General features: G+C 41.3%; 1 protein-coding gene across 1 annotated transcript; it reads left to right on the top strand.

Moving 5' to 3' along the window:
* The first annotated feature begins 486 nt into the window (after positions 1-486).
* LOC137265907 (solute carrier family 23 member 2-like) lies at positions 487-10,322 on the top strand. Its single transcript, XM_067801383.1, has 11 exons — positions 487-606; positions 3,888-4,045; positions 4,736-4,824; positions 5,368-5,423; positions 5,715-5,896; positions 6,889-7,009; positions 7,216-7,378; positions 7,821-8,074; positions 8,701-8,974; positions 9,493-9,588; positions 10,051-10,322. Exons 1-11 carry the CDS (start codon positions 487-489, stop codon positions 10,320-10,322), a joined length of 1,785 nt encoding a protein of 594 aa, XP_067657484.1.
* The last annotated feature ends 1,442 nt before the right edge of the window (positions 10,323-11,764 follow it).

Here is an 11,764-nt window from a genome sequence, read left to right as displayed (position 1 = left end):
GATCGTTAAGACAGATTGAAAATAACGTGGCGTTAGGTTCTGTCCTTGCCGTGATCCTTTTTCACATGGGGAATAAACACATATACTATTTTGTCTAATTACTGTTGACTTAATACTACATATTTTTACGAGAACAAGAAATCTTCTACGTATACCGGGATTTTGCATCTTCGTCCATAGACCGGCTCGCCAGGCAGTATCAAATGATTTTGTGAAGTCAGTGAAGACGCGGTAGAGCTTCTGCCTGAGTGATGTAAATATACTAATAATTTTCCGCAAAGCACATATGTTATCCGATGTTGTTAAATATCTTCTAAACGTCTCGTCTTTACAGCACGGAATAGGGAAGGCAACCATTTTCGTTTTCTTTGTCAGTCACTACGAAGTCGTACTGCCAAAAACCCATCGCGCTTGTTTGGTGTACACGTCATTGTGCTGAGCGTTTGTGGTAAAAATGTCTCCTCACTGTCAGTGACAGACTGTAACATGACGGCCGAGGATCACCCAAGTCAGCAGCCCGGGAAGGCCCGGGGTAAAAACAAGAGGATTATATACGGGGTAGAGGCCACACCTTCTATACCATTATGGTTCGTCTTTGGACTACAGGTAAGGCTAATGTCATGCTGAGTAACGTGCAAGTATATATATATATATATATATACCACAGTTGTTCGTTCAGACACCACACTGGCCTGTTATTTGAGGATACTCAATGCTCTTGAACATTTTGCTCATGATGTTTTCGTTAATGTGCCTCTTGCAAAATGGAAATTGTGATTAATCAGCAACAATGCTTGTTTGAATGATGTGATCAAGCTTGCTTGGACTTTTTCATGCCGTGTCTGCAAACCTGAAACTTAGCATTATTAGCAATGAAAATGTGAAAATAATGTATTTACTACTGAAGCTGACAAATATATGTGTATGAGTTTGCACTACACAGAAGATGCTGTGATGAGTACTCAACATCCACCCCGGCCCCCGGCCCCCGGCCCCCAACACCCCTCAGTCCACCCTCTCTCGACCCCGATCCCTCCGATCGCGACGACAGCGTATCTCATAAAACCACAATCAATATTGACTAAGCAGCTACAATAGTTACTGCACTCATGCGACCTGTTTAGTCTGTCAAGCGACCATGTAAAATGTTTGTATGCAGTGAAAACGTACCGATGAATTTCACTTTAAGCAAAAAGTAAATCGAATAAAGTGAAAATACGATTGCGAATCCTCAAACCTTTTCCTTGTCATTTGAACAATTCAGTCTCAGAATTTTAATCAACCTAGGATAAAAGTTGTTTAACAAACGATCATAGTATCAATTTGCTATTAATGGTTTGTATTATAAGGGAGTATGCACATTAACTGAAACACCGATTCAGCGGTACGTTATCACTGCAAACACACTATACCTCACTATGTTTCTTTGTACAGAGTATGAAATAACTGGTCCCTTGACACATGAAGCTCGTTAAACCTGGGGTTGCTGGCTTCACTTTCACTTAACCAGAGTCTAACCAAAAATGTCTTGTGAAAGCAACATTGCACTATGGCTTGGCGAGAGATTCTAGCCAAGTTATTAGCAGTAGCCAGCGAAGCATGAGCCATTTTCAAGGGCTGTACTCTATATCTACATATATATTGATCTCTCTCCAGACAAAATAACATTTATGCGATTTGCATTCAATACACATTACTATAAACATATATGCAGCAAAACTGCTTGTAATTCTGCAAGGAGCCAGATGAAATCTTAAGACTGATTAAAGTAGTAATAAAGTTGATAATATAATGATATAAAAGTCTGGGTAATTCTAGGTTACCACACAAAGCATCATCATGTTATATCCGTGCTAAAATAAAATTTTATTTTTGCATAAAAAATCTTGGACTAGTTACAGACATTTCACTAATATCACTAATCATGTCATGTATCTCACACATGTATCTACTAACGTCACTTACGTCACCAATTCAGTATCTTCTCAAATCCTCAAAACATACACAAATAATACCACATCAATGTACTGTAGCTCACTTTAATACAAGTTCACGAATCTCACTAATTGAGTGTTTTGTTGAAATAAAACCATGGCCCATCTGGAGTAAGTGTTGTCAAAACACTAACCTCAGTCAACCACATCCCACTTCAGCTATGTGAAAGACCAGTTTTGACAGAATCTGGCAAAGTGACTCGGGTCGCTGTCACCCCAGTACAAATGCCACATCAACATGTGCCACCTACATGGGCGACAAGGTGGCATCTCCTTCAAACGTGCTGTGGACATTGTAGACAAACATATAAAATCATGTTAATGTCCATTACCCTCACTGTTTTATGTATTTGTCAAGTCAGTTTGTGGTTAAGAGATGAACAGTTGTGTGTGAATCCATGGGTCACGCAACCTGTATTGTGTCAGGTGTCCCTCTAAAAAAACCTATTCTGTACTACATATGTCTGTTTCTTGGGTAGTATGAAGCGACGTACGACTGTTTTACTGCAACTGCATCTACAATATCTACAACTGCTGACCTGTGAAGGTCCTACAAGTGGCTTTATCACAGGAACTCATAAAAATCTACAGCAATGCTGGGCCCCGTTTCACAAAGCTCTCGTAAGCCTAAGATCTCGTAATTTTTCTCGTAGCTATCGTACACCCTATACTGTAACATAGGAAGTAGGAATGCTACGAGAAGTTGCCGAGATCTTAGGCTTACGAGACCTTTGTGAAATGACTCCCTATGTCATAGTTTTGAGACAAACTATTTTTATCCACCGCAATACAACAGTTCAGTGTGATTTGAAAATATGTGTGAACACGCTGTCTCATGTTAAGCCGATCAAACAAATTGCAAGTCTATCCAAACATAATGTGTGTTTGCTGATATGTGTGACAGAGAACATCTGAAGGAGCGCGACGACATCTCCTTGTGGACCAACTGTAGACTATCAGTATTCATATTTACCCCTCTATAAAGTCTCGCATATCGACAAGCTACATGTTCTGTCCTAGTATGACACTGCTTGTGTTGTAACCGTGTCTTTCAACGTGTGTTCATGACAGGACTCGCATGTGTTTCATTTTTATTCACGCTTCGGAGGACTGCCTATAAACTTTTAAACAAATCACCACAAGGGATTTCGTGTTAAACACTAGTTTTGGGGATTCGGTAAACATATTTATTAGGCTGGATAAAAATAATTAAATGTTTCTAGGGCACATTTTTTTTCAAAAGTGACGAGGGCGGTATGACCTTTTTCAAAAATATCTTCACAGAAAAGAAAGCGACGCGGGATGAACACATTTTTATTTTATTTTATTTTTCTCTCAGAAATACAGTTTGAGAAGTTTAGCACGTGTTAATGAGTAATAGATTCAGTCACACTCGTTCTTACAGACATTCATTCTTATAGGTCCAGTTGGTCAACCTGGGAAAAAATTCAAACGATTAATAATTACATCCTGATGTTTGAGATTCAATAGCGACGTTCCAGACGTTCCTAGATAAAATATGCGTCATCTCTCAAAACGCACCAAACCTCCAACATATAACCTCAAACCGCCAGGTCAAAATAATGTTGTTGTGAAAAGATGCAGGACTTTAAATCTAAACTAACTTCTGATATAGATACATTGGACGTTAGACAGAGAGATATAATTGTTTAACTCTGAACTTATCGTTGTATAATGCAATATTTCCCAGGAATATTTTAGGGTTGTCCTGTATTCTGACAACACGGTAATTATTACAATGAATGTATATGTTAGTTTGCACAGTATAAATGTAATTTAGGCGTATTAGTAAATTAATAATGAAACAAGACGAAGTGTTTGTGGTCCTAAACCGTTAACCCTTCCACCAGTGATATTTGGTTCTCATTTCAGCAAACTGTGATGTGCATAACCGGCACACTGTCTATCCCTTTCCTCATCACTCGCCAGATCTGTGCCTCCCACTTGACTGATGTCACAGCCAGACTCCTCAGCGTGTCATTCTTCATGTGTGGTGTGGCCACTCTCTTGCAAGACACCATCGGTATAAGGTGACTAAATCATACCTTTAATACTTTCATGACCCTATTTTCTCAACGTTAGAACATGGCCACCTGTGTTGTTCTGGGGGGTAAACAATACCTTTAATACTTTTATGACTTACCGTCTCTTCTCAGCGTTAGAACAGGTCCAGCTATGCTGATCTGGGGGCTAAACCTTTACCACTTTCATGGCTTACCTTATTTTCTCAGCGTTAGAACAGGTCCACCTATGCTGAACTTTCATGGCTTACCGTCTCCTCTCAGCGTTAGAACATCTCCACCTATGTTGATCTGGGGGCTAAACCTTTACCATCATCCACTGAGTGTTAACGTCATCCACTGAGTGTTGGTCTGTTAACGTCACCTGCTGGGTGTTGGTCTGTTAACGTCATCTGCTGGGTGGTTGTTTATGTTAACGTCATCTGCTGGGTGTTGGTCTGTTAACATCATCCACTGAGTGTTGGTCTGTTAATGTCATCCACTGAGTGTTGGTCTGTTAACATCATCCGTTGAGTGGTTGTTTATATTAATGCCAGGCATGTTAACGTCATTTTTCAATGGCTGATACTATTTAATCACACTTTCTGTTATACTATACCGAGCAAACACACCGGCACTGTGAGCTGTATACAACTGATATTGATGCTAAAAGCGTCCAGCGATTACAGTGATTGTGAACAACATTGTACATCATTCTAGGCTGCCAATCATCCAGGGAGGGTCGCATACATTTATTCCGCCTATCGTCGCCATGATGTCGTTGAAGAAATGGGAATGCCCCGCAGATGGTGCGTCAAACAAAATGGATATTTCTCTGTTCATAATGTGACTGGAATATGAATGATCCTTGTCTACGTATTTGAATCTGATCAAAGTCTAGCCACAATTTTCAATTATGGAGTCGGTACAAATAGAAAATTAAAAATGTATAAATTTTATGCACAATTCAGTATGTTTGTCATTCTCAATCATATTTCCATTGAATGCATGTTCTATAGTGCGGTCTTCATATGTGTATGCTAATGGACATTGTGACCTGTAGTACTTGTGGGAGAATTACTGAAGCGTGAGGGAATTAAGGACACATATTCTCTTATTGCTAAGATGAGCTACATTTCAAATGCATCTATTATACAAACTATAATGTAACTACAAAAACATCAACATCAATTCATTTGTTAATATGTAACATATAAGGATATATCCCGTGTGCCATGCAAGACGTAAGCTTTAGATGCGGTCCTCGGTTAATTCTAGTACTTCTAGTACTTGAAAACAGCACCATCCTTACGTTAAGTCTTGACATACATGTGTTCAGTTGCTATTTGCAGATATTGCTGCTGGAAACGAAACAATGGAAGCAGCATGGATGCCGCGAATACGAGAGGTGGGTGCTAAAATGTGTTTAAGTGAGTGAGTTTAGTTTAACGCCGCACTTAGCTTTATTCTAGCCATACGGTCCGTAAATAATGATCAGCAGCTTGAGCATCGATCTGCGTAATTTGTTAACGGTGATATGTGCCAACCATGTCAGCGAGTCTGACCACTCGATCCCGTTAGTCGCCTTTTACGACAAGCATAGGTTACTGAAGGCTGTTATCTAACCCGAGCCTTCGGGTCAGTTGTGTTTAAGACAACCATCTTAATGATATAGTAACCCTTGTCTACTAACTTTCAGATTCAAGGGAACCTGATCCTGGCCTCACTGACTCAAGTCGTCCTAGGGTGTACAGGGCTTATCGGGTTCCTCCTCAGATTCATCGGACCCCTCACCATAGCACCGACTATCTCTCTCATCGGTCTTTCATTGACCGTTGTGGTCAACGACTTCAGCAAGTCACACTGGGGTGTGGCGTTTTTGTAAGTTTAATCCTTGTCCGAGTCTGTCTCACAGTCCCAGTCTTGGTTTGTCTCACACTCCCCGTCCTAGTCCATCTCACAGCCCCTGACTTAGTAGGTCATACAGTCCCGTCTTTAGTCTGTCTCACAGTAACTGTCTTACAGTTCCTGTCTCAGTTTGCACCACGGTCTCCCTCTTAGTCTGTCTCACAGTCTCTGTTACAGCCTGTCTTACAGTCCCCTCTTAGTCTGTCTCACAGTCTCCGTCTTAGTCTGCCTCACACTTCCTTTCATAGTCTGCACCATAGTCTTCCTCTTAGTCTGTCTCACAATCCCTGTCAGATCTAAAAGATCTAAATGAAGATGAAGTTAGATGTTTTCAGGTACAGGTCTCGCTGCGGCTCCTTCTCGGGTTTGTTTGTGTTTATCAGAAACTAGACGTTAGTCTCTCCCCGTGCGGGTACAAAGTCAAGGTGAGACTTTGGAGCATATCTGTACACAAACTGAAAGGAGCTTTACACTAGAGGGAATCTCAGAGAAGTTATGAAATATCAAATTGCTAATATACAGTACGCCATTATGGTCAGTCGAGATTATATATTTACGTTCATTTGTTTAAGACAGACAGGCATTCCTGCTGATGACCTTTTATTACAATAACAAAATAACAATGTGGTTCTGTATGTGCATTGAGAGGATTAACTCTCTATCATATCATATTTGCACACACACACACACACACACGTTCTCCTTTTCTACGTAAATAACCATAACCTGATGCACCTGTGACCGACTAACTCTAGTTCTTGAATCTACGTCGCACACATCTTACCCTATCCCACTAGGATAGATCGGAGCTCATGCTGTTGAACACTGGGTTGTATGGTACATAACATAAGTTTCATTTGACGCCTAACCTACTCAGCTAACGCGGCTTACCATTTTCTGAATAGCAGTGTGTATTCATCACTCACTCACCCACTCACTCACTCACTTCCTGCTCAATGTTCCAGATCCATGTGTTTGATTTTGATGTTCTCACTGTTCCTGGGTCGCTTCAAGCCACCCGTGCCTTCCTTCACGCGGGCTAAAGGCTGCCATATTTCAAGATACCCGATCTTTCAACTGGCTCCGGTAAAACACTACATTTCGTACTTAACAATAAGTTGTCAATATTACCCAGAGTATAAACACGTATATTCTCAACACGTAATTCTGAATCAGTTTTGTAAATCCCAGCACAGTGAAATCGAGAATCACCGAGGCCTTCAGTTCAGAGTAAATTGTGACGTGTGCTTTATGTATAATTGTACTGTGATTGTTTTTGTACCTGCGTGTAGGTATTGCTGGCTATTGGCCTGTCGTGGCTATTCTGTCACGTGCTCACCATCACTGATGTCTTTCCGAACAACGCCACGTCTCCAGGGTATCTTGCCCGCACGGACGCCGCTTCAAGACTGGAGGCCATCGACAATGCACCCTGGTTTTATTTCCCGTACCCATGTAAGTATCACTATGAACGGGACCTGGATCCCGTTCCTCAAAGCAATCGTAGGTCTACGACAGTTGTAAGTCTATATTAAAGTGTGGAAGTTACGACCATCTTAGCTCTATGATCGCTTTTAGGAATGGGGCCCTAGATGGCAAGAGCACTGTGGGGTTGGGTCGTTCGGGAAAATATTTAGCCATCTTTTCGAATTTCTTACAGTTTCCAAATATATGCCTCTGGCATCTGGATTTGAACTGGGCAAGGATATAAGTATACGTAGGGAGTTATGGTATTGATCTAATTTTTGACGCACAACAGTAATTGGAAATTTAAAAACATCGGAATAGTTCTTCTAAAATACTACAAACGGTTTTACTTGAATAAGGAACATATGACAAAGCAGGCACATAAAAGAAGCATGGGCGGTTTTGGACGTGTGATTGTTATCAATTTCAGTTCAGTTTGGAATGCCGACCTTCAGTGCTGCCGGGTACGTTGGTCTGCTTGCTGCCACCATCAGCTCAGTGATTGAATCTATTGGAGATTATTTTGCTGCAGCGAGTGTGTCGGACGCTCCACCTCCCCCGCCCCACGCTATAAACAGGGGGATAGCAATAGAGGGATTTGGGAGTATAATCTCTGCACTCGTGGGAGCGGGACACGCAACAACGTCATACAGTGGCAACGTTGGTGCCATTGCTGTAACAAAGGTGACTTCACGTGGTTCAAGGTGTTTTGTCATCAACGTTCAGAGCATGAACCACCACGGGTTTTAAATCATGCAAACAACTGGCTGTTTTATATGCGGATAGTACACACGAATCATACGAAATTGTTACTGGCATAGATAGACTGGAAGTTTGTTCATGTCGCAGTCTAACAGACAATATCATTATGCTATTAGTAGGCAAACGACAATAAAAAAATAAATGTCTATATTGGGACCACAAAATGAAAATGCTTAACATTCAGTGGATGTAAACATGTAAATCGACACACTATCATACATTCCATATTCCGATTTTGTTGCTCTTGATACAAGATGACAACGCAGAACAATGTCACTGAAAGAGTGCTCTAGTCCCAGTTTACTCCCATATATGAGCTCAAAAGAAGGCTGCTACTGTAAAGCCTCCAAATACTTAATGTACATTGATGGAAAAAGTATTGTCTTATTAACACTAACAAGTACACATATAAAGTAATGTGTAACACGTTTGACACATCATTCCATCAAGCAATATAAAATCGTATTATAATTCGTATTATACAGTTCGATTTAAATTGTAATTCAGTACATGTTCAAGGACATGTGCGGGTTATGATTGTACTTCAGGTGGCCAGTCGACGAGTATTCCAAACCGCCGGTGTTTTGCTGGTCCTCTGTGGTCTTGTTGGAAAATTTGGGGCAGTGATTACTCTCATACCGGAGCCAATCATCGGGGGTTTAAATGCTGTACTTCTCGGCATGGTAGCGGCTGTTGGAATCTCCACCCTCCAGTATACTGACCTTTCGTCCTCCCGAAATCTCACGATACTTGGTCTTTCATTAATGCTGGGGCTAGGCATCCCCCAGTGGATATACGCAAACCCGGACGCAATACATACAGGTGTGGAGCAGTAAGACCAACTTCAAAAAATGTAACATGCATACACTGTGAGAAACGGGTTGGCCATTAAAGCATAACTGACCCAAACTTCAGTGGGAGAATTCAACAAGTCTCCTATTTTACCCACCATGAGTAACTGAAAGCTCGAGGGGGCACATTAAGTCCTGCAGTTAGTCCGCCATCAGCTACAGGCTAGATCTATGTCTCCTTCATGTTGAGATACAGGATGAAGAAACTGTTCGAAACTGTAAGGAATACTACATATGCTTTTAACAGTACCGTTTACAAATAGGGGGATATTGCATTTACAAGATTGATGAAGTGCAAATGATGAAACTCAAGAGAAAACAGGGAGAAAATTAAGGGAAGATGTGACACTATATTTCATTTCTTTCGAAATGTTTCATGTGTATAGATATCTATTACTTTTTCTCGAATGCACTGGCTCTGGCTTGTGGTATGTCATCAAAATATAATATCTACATTTTTAATCGCATAGTATGTATGCTTGTTTTCAGGTTCTACGGAACTGGATCAGGTCATCAGCGTTCTTCTCGGCACCGCCACGTTTGTTGGTGGATTCGTTGGATGTTTGCTTGACAACATTGTGCCAGGTCAGTTCAAATTGAAACTCTACCTTTGCCAACATATCAGCTGGCCACGGTGGGCTCTTATTCTAATTTCTATTTCACCAAAGAGGTCAACTTTCAAAACTGGGATATATCTTCCAACACCGAGTCGGGTGGCTTATGTGCTACTGCTGGGTGATGCTGGTAGATGAACACTTCCTGGTATCGCTATAAACGTTTGTACGGAAATATTTGTACAGTGAATGTAGTATGGGCATCCCTTAATGTTTGAATTGATGACAGTGTCTTTTGTGACAAATCGTGTGAGTGACCGGTTCTAGCCGGAGTGCAGGTCCTGCTTCGCGAGCACCTGGTGTCGCCCTTGGTTTCTGAAAGACCATGCATTCATTTTCCAATTTTGTTTTTACTCTTTGCACCTAGTTGAATCTCCTTCTGTCAGTAACTCACCACGTATCATATTGTTGCCAAGTCAATCTTTCCTTGCAGGAACCCTGGAAGAACGGGGGGTGACTAAATGGCGACAGAAGCTCGTTGGAACAAACGATGGACCGTCACATGTGGATGAGATGAAACTGTACGACTTTCCGTTTGTCATGAAATATTTTAGACGTATAGCCTGCTGTGCATACGTACCATTTATGCCGACTTTTAGCAAGAACCTTTGCACCGCGAAAAACAGTGACGATGGGCATGAAAACGTTGAGAAACAGCCAAATAACAAACCTGTCGAAACGAAGGTTACTGAGCAGCGCCTTTGAATATTTACGTAGTTATTGATGGTTTGTTTATTGTTTGGACCTAACTTTACGGATGTACATGTACTTATTTCCACAACCTTTTTCATAGATATATATTTTTCTATCAATACTACATCACTGTAAAAGAGGGATAGCCCCAGAACTTTGTATATACAATAATGATGAAGTTGACACTCATAACAGTGTTTGTTTTATACTTCACATTGTGAAACAGTTAGTGAAACAATACACACGATAATGCTTTTATATCGAATACCATCCCACAAATATTCCACGTAAAGTTTCATGGCGATGAGCTTTGAGATGTGCTTTACAAATTGGTATTGTTTTTGCGCTTTATTATGTCATACAAAACAGGTTCAGTAGTGTTTGATGGAAACGGAATAACTTAGGGTTTTTCATGTGTCATGTTGACGTAAAACCGCCCCTGCTGTTGGGTGTTGCACTGCGTTATATGGTGCCTTGTCCATAATAATTAAACATTTATGTTTTCTGTGTTACTGCATCTGTATTTTCACCAACCACCGGGTGAGTGAGTGCAATGTTGGATACAGGACGCTGAAAGAGCTTGCAAGTAATGTTAGCCCCAATTTAACTTTCTACGCCCGGTCACAAGTGGGGATCGATCCAGGCACCTTTCTCTTTCTCTTAGACAGCCCGCCCACCTTGCCCCGATCCAGAGACACAGTAACAGGGAAGAAAGAGCCATTACAGAAATACAGTGACATACGCATAAGTGAATGTACACCCCTACGCCCGTCCTTGAGTGGATGTCGGCTGTGGAGATCATTGTACAGAGTTGCGCCATGATGTGGGTCAGACTGTAATGCGATCTTACGTAATACTGACCCGAAAACCAACACATAGAGGACAGGATGGTAGACAACCTAGAATCATCCATGTGTAACGGTGTCAAGGCGCTTCCTTGTTCAGTTACTTCACATGCACACCAGGAGTGAGTGAGTGAGTGAGTGAGTGAGTTTAGTTTTACGCCACACTCAGCAATATTCCAGCTATAGGGCGGCGGTCTGTAAATAATCGAGTCTGGACCAGACAATCCAGTGATCAACAACATGAGCATCGATCTGCGCAACTGGGAACCGATGACATGTGTCAACCAAGTCAGCGAGTCTGACCACTCGATCCAGTTAGTCGCCTCTTACGACAAGCATAGTCGCCTTTTGTGGCCAGCATGGGTTGCTAAAGGCCTATTCTACCCCGGGATCTTCACGGGTCTGCACACCAGGACTTTATAACTGACCAGTAAAAGAATGTTTAACAAACGTCACCATTTCTAAAAAATTAAAGAAATATTTTTGTAGGTAAATTATACACTGAAACATGTCATCCGAATTTGATGCCTGTAGTGAAATTCACGTCGTGAACAGAACGTCGAGTTGGTTAATTTGTATAAACCTTGATTCTGAGTCTTTGTTAGAGTT

The sequence above is a fragment of the Haliotis asinina genome, chromosome 15 (genome assembly GCF_037392515.1).
Source record: "Haliotis asinina isolate JCU_RB_2024 chromosome 15, JCU_Hal_asi_v2, whole genome shotgun sequence".
Classification (NCBI taxonomy): Eukaryota; Metazoa; Mollusca; class Gastropoda; order Lepetellida; family Haliotidae; genus Haliotis; species Haliotis asinina.
This window is presented reverse-complemented; position numbering and strand designations above follow the sequence as displayed.

Coding starts and splice junctions, on each gene's coding strand:
- LOC137265907 (XM_067801383.1), top strand. CDS start 487: ATGACGGCCGAGGATCACCCAAGTCAGCAGCCCGGGAAGGCCCGGGGT. Junction 5,424..5,714: donor GGATGCCGCGAATACGAGAG/GTGGGTGCTAAA, acceptor ACTAACTTTCAG/ATTCAAGGGAACCTGATCCT. Junction 8,075..8,700: donor GTGCCATTGCTGTAACAAAG/GTGACTTCACGT, acceptor ATTGTACTTCAG/GTGGCCAGTCGACGAGTATT.